The 8,344-nt window shown below is 39.4% G+C and overlaps 2 protein-coding genes across 4 annotated transcripts in view; one reads left to right on the top strand and one right to left on the bottom strand.

Moving 5' to 3' along the window:
• Nucleotides 1–5,772, bottom strand: part of LOC135699459 (mucin-17-like) — a 46,020-nt gene extending 40,248 nt beyond the window's left edge. For all 3 annotated transcript variants that reach the window (XM_065219720.1, XM_065219721.1, XM_065219719.1), the window contains exon 1: nt 5,344–5,772. In XM_065219720.1, coding sequence (XP_065075792.1) covers nt 5,344–5,523 — 180 coding nt within the window. In that variant the 5' untranslated portion in view covers nt 5,524–5,772. The remainder of the gene's footprint in view (nt 1–5,343) is intronic.
• A 502-nt stretch (nt 5,773–6,274) lies between these two features.
• On the top strand, nt 6,275–8,021 carry Alg1 (ALG1, chitobiosyldiphosphodolichol beta-mannosyltransferase). The gene is made up of 3 exons (XM_065219709.1): nt 6,275–6,950; nt 7,021–7,587; nt 7,660–8,021. Exons 1-3 carry the CDS (start codon nt 6,394–6,396, stop codon nt 7,874–7,876), a joined length of 1,341 nt encoding a protein of 446 aa, XP_065075781.1. The 5' UTR covers nt 6,275–6,393; the 3' UTR covers nt 7,877–8,021.
• The last annotated feature ends 323 nt before the right edge of the window (nt 8,022–8,344 follow it).

Consider the following 8,344-nt stretch of genomic DNA (forward strand, 5'->3'; position numbering starts at 1 on the left):
GTATTAGTAAACCAAAAAATCAACGTAAACGCAAGTAGTGACGTCACTAATTGCTTGTATCGTACAGGGGTTTTACTCACACAACTTACCGATTGCTTCACCTCGGTAATCCAGCTCATTGTGTACGACCAGCATCTATTGTTGCAAAGCAGCAACAATATAAGCAGTAGAAACGGTAAAGCCGGATTTTGAAGATTCAATTCAGAGTTCAACTCACTTGAACTGCGAAATGAACGTCCAGAAACTAATCAAACGTCGGACTAGCTCTATTCGCTGTCAACTCAATGGAACACCAACCAAAAATCAGGGTGAGTTGAATTAACCACTTCATTCGAGCAGTTAAAATGACGTTTACTACTCGAACTTTGAAAAAAAAAACATTATTTTCAGATTTTTTCTTCTAGAACCTCGAGAAAAGTAGCCAACATTTCAGTGCCAACATTTCAAAGGGGCGTAATTGCATTTGTAAACAATGGCTTTAGCCGTCGATTTCTCGCGAATAAAAGCTCACTCATGAAAAATAATGACACTAGAAGGTAGAGGAATGTTTCCTCTACCAGCTAGAATTGTAATTTTGGAGAGGTAAGATTTCATTCGCGAGAAATTGATGGCTAAAGTCATTGTTTACAAAAGCAATTACGCCCCTTTGAAATGTTGGCACTGATTTGTGCGTTTCATGAAAAAATAGATATTAGTTGGTCCAGTTTTGTGAAATCGCTGGTAGAAAGTCACGCCAAAACTGCTTGACAAAGTGGCCAATTCAACTCACCTGCCTGATATAAACCCAGCAAGGGCAAAGTAGCACGTACACGGTAAGAAAAAAGTACCCAACGGCCAATTCTCTGTTACCTACTTTTGACTAGTTTGTCTCCTTTTCTCCTTCTAATGTTGTCAAAAATGAACGAGCAAAACCACCCAACAGGGATAGTAAAGTGTGGGAACCCAACGTTGAGTATAATCATATTTACCTACTTTTGGGTACAACTAACTTACTTTTGGGTAGAAAGCGATTGGAAAATTCCATACGAATTGCACACAAGTAAATGAAAAATACTTTGAACCGCTTTACCTACTTTTGGGTTCCTGCACTATAGTACCGAGATGAGTGAAATGAACTTACTTTTGGGTGCTTTTTTCTTACCGTGTAGGTATCTATTTTGTTTTATTTTCTCACTTCTCTGACTGTTTGCTTGTGAATCATCTCTCTCTCCCCCAGTGGAATCTGGTCATTAAATTCGGAACCGGTTTCTCGATATAATGATTTTGGAATTCCGCCCTTTACAAATATTCAGTGTTGCGTCCACATGTGCAACCAGTGCACGACACAGGTGTGAATAATTAAAATAATGCATTTAGATTTTTTATAGATTTTATGGTCACATTATAGCTGTACTACTTTACTCCAGATTACAAGTGACCATGAATACACTATTTATAGTGTGGCTCAATTAAATCTTCGACCTTGGTTTGCTTCACAAAGGTTCGGATGGTCTGCCTAATCCCTAATGCATTGATTTTTAAGCATATCGATAACACTACCATGACAAAACTAGTTAAATAGTGCACCTAAAAGCAAGCTTTTTTAGGTGGTGGGTGGCAAGTTTGTGAATGGTCAATGCCTGATGTAAGCCAAGCAGACCTTCTATCACTTCTTGAAACATACCACAAATTTTCCACAATACATGGCGGTTTGCACCACTAGTTGTAATTGAAACTTTCAGCAGTCACGCGTCAAACGGGAGCAACACGGAAACAGCAGTCTGGTACGCTTTGGACGTTATCATACTGGCAGACAAGTTTGAATGTATGAGTTTAAATTAGAAGAACATTTGTGATGTATGGGTGCCTAAAGTGTGCATTTCTCGCTGTGCACTTGGATATCTGATTGCAGGCAAAGAGAGTAATGGAAAAAGAGAGCGCAAAAGCTCGCTCTTACTCTCTTGTCAGTTATAAATCTCTCAATTACCGATGGTTGCGCCGGTGTGCCTGTGAAAACTTATGAGCATCCCCTGGTACATTCTGATAGTGTTGTTCTGATGAATAAAGAGTTGATTAATTCAAGTTTGCTCCTCATAGGACGTCGTGAATTTTCTATAGATTTTGACAATGTTTTTTTTTTATCAAAAAATGTTTTCGGAAGTGTTTGACGGATATTTTTCATTACACTTCAGTCAAAAGATTATAGGCCCTTCAAATGTTACGTTAGGTAGTGATTAATATAATAATTGAGAATATGTCCCTCGAATTCATGAAGCATTGAAAAATATACAAAAACTAATATGTGATGGTAAGCTATAACGAACAAAGTTTGGTGCACAGGTAAACAAATGAGGCACGCGACGCCTCTGAAATATTAGTCTAAGTTAAATACAAAGATTGTTTTTATTAAAGAGGCTGAATTTAACGTGCATCTCACACATGAATTTTTTCAATGTGATCAACAAATGATAAAATGTGTCCACGATGAAATTGCCACACTATGAAATTGCTCTAACTTTTTAACCGTTGGGTAGAATTTAATGAAAATTTGGGTGGATTTAGTTCATAGTGCATTATTTACATCCTGCAAAGTTTTAAAGTCCTGTGATCAAAACTCGCGGAAATGGAGTCGAAAGAACAGCTCGTGCGTGATAAAATCTTGCGCATTCATCACGAGAACAAGGATCTCTCGCATCGTTCCATCGCTAGAACGTTGGGAATCGCGAATTCCACGGTGTCGCGAGTGATTAAGCGGTTCGAGGAACGGTTGACCACCGATCGGAAGCCCAGAAGTGAAGGAAAAAGTATTCCGTACAATACCAAAAATCACAACCGCGTAGTTGGGGCCTTCAACCGAAATCCGAACACCTCCGTTAGGGATGTGGCTAAGAAGCTGCACCTAAGCCGAAGTTTTGTCCAGAAGGCCAAAACTAAGGCTGGGCTTTGAACGTTCAAGGTACAAAAGGCCCCTAATCGCGACGAGAAGCAGAACAAGTCCGCCAAAACCCGTGCCAGGAAGTTGTACCTCAACATGCTGACGAAAGTTGAATGCTGCATCATGGACGACGAAACATATGTGAAGGCCGACTTCAAACAGATCCCCGGCAACCTGTTTTTCACGGCCAAGGATAAGTTCAGCGTTCCGGAGCATGTCCGCACTCAGAAGATGTCCAAATTTGCGAAGAAATTCCTGGTTTGGCAAGCCATCTGCACGTGCGGGAAGCGGAGTGCACCTTTCGTGACCCAGGACACGATGAACGGACAGGTGTACATAAAAGAGTGCCTCCAGAGCGGCTGCTTCCTCTCCTGAAGGCCCACAACGTCCCAACAATCTTCTGACCGGATTTGGCCTCATGCCACTACTCCAAGGACGTGCTGAAGTGGTATGCGGACAATAAGGTCAATTTCGTGCCGAAAATGTTCAACCCTCCCAACACTCCGGAGCTCCGCCCCATCGAGAAGTACTGGGCGATTATGAAGCAGCACCTTCTTAAACGACCTAAGGTAGTGAAGACAGTCGAGGAACTGAAGAAAGTATGGGTTTACATGCAAAAAACGGTTGATTCACAGGTTGTGCAGAATCTTATGGCCGGGGTTAAGGCCAAGGTGCGGGCATTTGCGTATGGACTGTAAATAAAATACGAGTAAAATGGTAAAATGAAGTTTAATAGTTATTTCTCAATCCCTGAAAATTTGATGGAAATCGGATGAAAACTCGAATTTTGCGAATCAATTTTGTGTGGCAATTTCATCGTGGACACCCTTTACCTGTGTCGGATACATACTAAATATGTGTACACATAAAAGCCACACATACTAGATATTCATTTATAATATATTATAATGCATTCTGAGTGGATTCTGTCTATACACTAAGATTTTGTGTCCGTGTTCGGTAAATTCTACCGAAATCAGAACAGATTTAAAGGCTATTGAATTTGAAAATAATTTCAAAACATGTTCAACCTTTTTTAAATGATCAAATTTCAGCTGTTCAGATTTCGGTAAAAATTACCGAAGTCGGCGATAATTTCTAAGTATGTATGTGTGATCAAATGAAAATCATGTGGAATTTTTGGATGCATAATTATTCTAGACTAACATTTGAAAGGGGCGGAAGAGTCAAAATGTAAACAAACCATATTTTTCCACATATAGAGAGAACAGTTCACAAACTACTAGTCTGTTGATGCAACCATAACAAATAAACAAATAAACAAATAAAACATTTCTATGGTTTTGACAGATGGGATCGCTGCACATTTGAATCGGCCGTTATCGTCTCGATCAAGAGTTAAGTTTAAGTTTCATGTCGGTTTGTCGGTGAATCTACGTTACGGTCGGCCAGCAGATGGAAATGATGTGAAAATGATAATCAATGAGGTAATCCAGCTCATTAAATGATAATGACGTTTTGCTAGCTGTCAAATCGTATGGAATATTTTTTTAGTACATCATCACTTTTGTGGTTTTGGATTTCAAACCAAGGTGTCGCATGCACTGGTGCAGTTTCGCGTAGATTCATCAATTCCACTCTCGTCAAATTTGCGAAGGAAGAACCAAGAAGGAACAAAAACAAAAACCCGAGGGTGTATTTCCACGGCGTATCACCAGTGTTGGCAGTTCGAATGGTGGAAGATCAGGGGGGAACAACATGTAAGAAATTATCAGGGCGTACGATGTTTTCTAAAGAGACATCTTAACGGATAGAAATCTCCTTCTACCTTTTGGAAAATTTCTATTGCTGATTATTCATAAATGTATAAGTTAACTAATAAGCAGACGCCTTGCTAAAAGTTAATGAATATCATGTGTCAAATGAAATGTATAAGCGGTCACACATACCTTTTATGCATTCTTATAGGACCTATGTGGTTTGTCTTATGGAATGTATAAGTTTGATGTTTTGGCAAAAATGTATAAGTGAAACACACGAATAAAATAATTGATTTTCGTTTCGTGTTATCTTTCTGGTGATGCATGATGATAGATTGCACTAATAACTATATAGTCAAGCTAATAAAATCATCCAGAAAATGGAAAGTCGTGAAATAGGATTAATTTTCTCGATATGATGATTCTGGAATTCCGCCTTTTCAAATATTAGTCTAGTATTAACGACAGAAGTCGATTAAGAGAATCGAAAGGACCTTTTGAAATGTTCAGCTAGTATTTTCAATCGTTGTCAATTCAGTAACGCCCAATACTGGTAAAAATATGCATCCTGGAAGATCAACGGCTACAGGAAAAAAATGCGCCATACCGATCATAGGGTATCATAATATGATAATATCATGATTGTTTTGATCGAACATCAATCGACAAATTTATAATATAATAAATTATTACAATCTAGTTACGTACCTTCTCATTTTTGACAAAAACTTTACAGTGTAACTTCTCCGCCAGTTCACTCTTCAGACGGATGGTACAGTTTACTTCGGATCCGATCTTTATCTGACTGGTCCGGATCAACACTTCTTGAGTGACATCGTCGGAATTCTTCCGGAGGACACTCAAACGAGCTCCATTCAGCAGTGCCATTTTTCTCCAGGTGTTTCTAACAGCCGCTCCTAGCAACTTAAGTGCAGAAGGCGCGGAATGCTATGATCGCTTCCCAGGACAAAATGCACCGCTCTATTTCGTGTTCAATACTCAATTTCGATGGCCAACGAACAAAACGTAGTTTTAATACTAATTTCAGCCGATTTCAATCAAAAGTTCACTTTATTTTCAATAAAAACTTTCACCTATCACCAACTGCTTCCACTTCTTGCAAACAACCATCTTGATTTATACCGAATCGAACCGAGTGTTTGGCGTAGCGAAGAGAGAGACGATACGAGCGACGAACAAAACAAGTCGTACCGCGAAAATTCCGTTGAAAACTGCAAGAAAATGATTGAAACTGCAAGAAAAACAAACCACCCGCTTTAATTCTTTCATCGTCCGCATTATTGATGTGGTGAAAGCGCTGAAATCAGTGTGTCTTGAGGTGTATGCACAAAATAAATCACTCAAACATTAACTATATACTATGTATAAATATTTTACCGATTTTACCTCGGATTCTACCGTATACTGTTTTTTTTTTTTTTTATTTAATTTAATTTAACCATATATATGATGTGATATGAATATAATATGCCTCAAATATGAACGCTAAATACATAATTCATATAATTTCCAATCTGCAGAGCTGACGTGAAAAATCGGAGAATCATAATTATTAAATTGTTTTGTGTTAAAAAATAAAGAAAAACGTAGACTCATCCATGAGTGTGTTGAACTATGTTTACAAAAATATGATGTCAACTTTCTATTTTCGTCATCGCTAAATTAATCAAAAACAGTTACTAACGAATTTTATAGTGAAATAGTTTCTAAATAAGTTGCTTATTCTATGGTGAAGCGATGAAACATTTGGCTCCCAATATAGAGAACGCGTGTGTGGTTGTGCTGGGCGACATCGGCCGGAGTCCACGGATGCAGTATCACGTAAAAAGCCTTGCCGAAACGCGGTACTGTGTCGATCTGATTGCATACGTGGAATCTAAACCGTTGGAAGATCTAACGTCGAACCCCAACGTTAGGATTCACCCTTTGAATCCCTTTCCGGAACTCCATCTCCCAGGTCTTCTAAAATATGTATTTAAATCATGTTGGCAAGCTCTGACCCTGCTGATGGTGCTGATAAGCATCCGGAAACCAAAGTTTATCCTGTGCCAGAATCCTCCGGCTATCCCAACCGTAGCGGTAGTCTACGTCTACTGTCTATTTGCACGGTCGACAAAAATGATTATCGATTGGCATAACTATACACATTCGATTCTGGCCATCACGTCTTCGCCAGGCAGTCCTATCGTAAAGTTTGCCAAAGCAATTGAATTTCGCTTTGGGCGAAAGAGTTCCGAAAATCTCTGTGTCACCAAGGCGATGCAACAAGACCTCCAAGATAATTGGAACATACGGTGACTTATTTACCTACAACATGCTGAAACTAGTATTGTGTATTAATCCGCCAAACTCTCATCCTTTTAGGGCCACTGTCCTGTACGATCGACCACCCATACAATTTCATCCAACAACACTTGAGGAGCGACACAATTTGTTCATGAATTTGTCAAAAGTTATCCCGGAATTTGTAGGCACCGTTCCCGACGATGAAAAAATCAGTGATGCGCAAGAGGTTTCAGCTTTCACAGTTAAGCTCTCCAACGGTGATATCCGGTACAGACAGAACCGACCTGCTCTTCTGATATCCAGCACCAGCTGGACTCCGGATGAGGAATTTAGGATTCTTCTAGATGCTTTAGACGCTTACGAGACCAAAGCCGTTGACGACCCTATCCTTTACCCCTGTTTGGTTTGCGTCATCACTGGTAAAGGCCCGCAGAAAGAACACTACAAAATGCTCATCCGTAAAAAAACTTGGGAAAAAGTTATCGTTATTACACCGTGGTTGGAGAATTCTGATTATCCAAAGCTGTTGGCGGCAGGAGATCTCGGTGTCTGTCTGCACTACAGTTCCAGCGGACTAGATCTCCCAATGAAGGTAGTTGACATGTTCGGTTCCGGCCTGCCTGTATGCGCGATCAAATTCAAATGGTATATTTAAGACATCGAAATTCCGTTAATTTTAATAGTTCTAATGAATTTTTTCCCGGTTTCATGTTCTAGCATTGAAGAACTGGTCCAGCACGGTCAGAATGGATTCATTTTCGATTCGTCAAAGGAATTGGCTGGCCAAATTTGCGAATGGTTTCAGGACTTTCCAGTGAACGTGGCACTGACTAATCAAAAGGAACTAATTAACCAAAAGCTGAAGGAATTTCAACAACTGCGCTGGGACGAAAATTGGGATCGAAATGTGAAACCAATGCTGGAAAGACTTTAATACGAGGCATATAGCGCAGTCTATAGGTAAATTAAGGTAGATAGATATTATTCTGTGCCGCTGCATATTGATGCTTGATAAAATATTTCATACATTTTTCATAAAAAGCTATCGATACACTACGTAGACAGTTTAACGGCAGTGTCAAAATATATGAATGACTTTACACAGCGGGTGGGGGTAAAAAATCAGTCAAACACTGTCTACGTAGTTCATCGACTTAATGTATATTTCCGAACGTTTCCTTAAAGCGACCGTAAATGGTTCAAATAAGTTGATTCAATTTACCGCCGATCTGGTAATCAATGTTGCAATCGTCAAAGTAGGGGAAATGGCTATAATGTTGGCCTATGGATCTAAGATTGGACCCATCGCTAAAAATCTGCTATTTATCAATTTTATCTTGATGAACGCGTCATTGGGACGGTACTAATGAATATTTTTGGTCGCTATTGAAAATTTAGTCGA

The sequence above is a fragment of the Ochlerotatus camptorhynchus genome, unplaced genomic scaffold (genome assembly GCF_037179485.1).
Source record: "Ochlerotatus camptorhynchus isolate MF236.1 unplaced genomic scaffold, CSIRO-AGI_Acam_v1.1 ptg000109l, whole genome shotgun sequence".
NCBI classification, from domain to species: Eukaryota; Metazoa; Arthropoda; class Insecta; order Diptera; family Culicidae; genus Ochlerotatus; species Ochlerotatus camptorhynchus.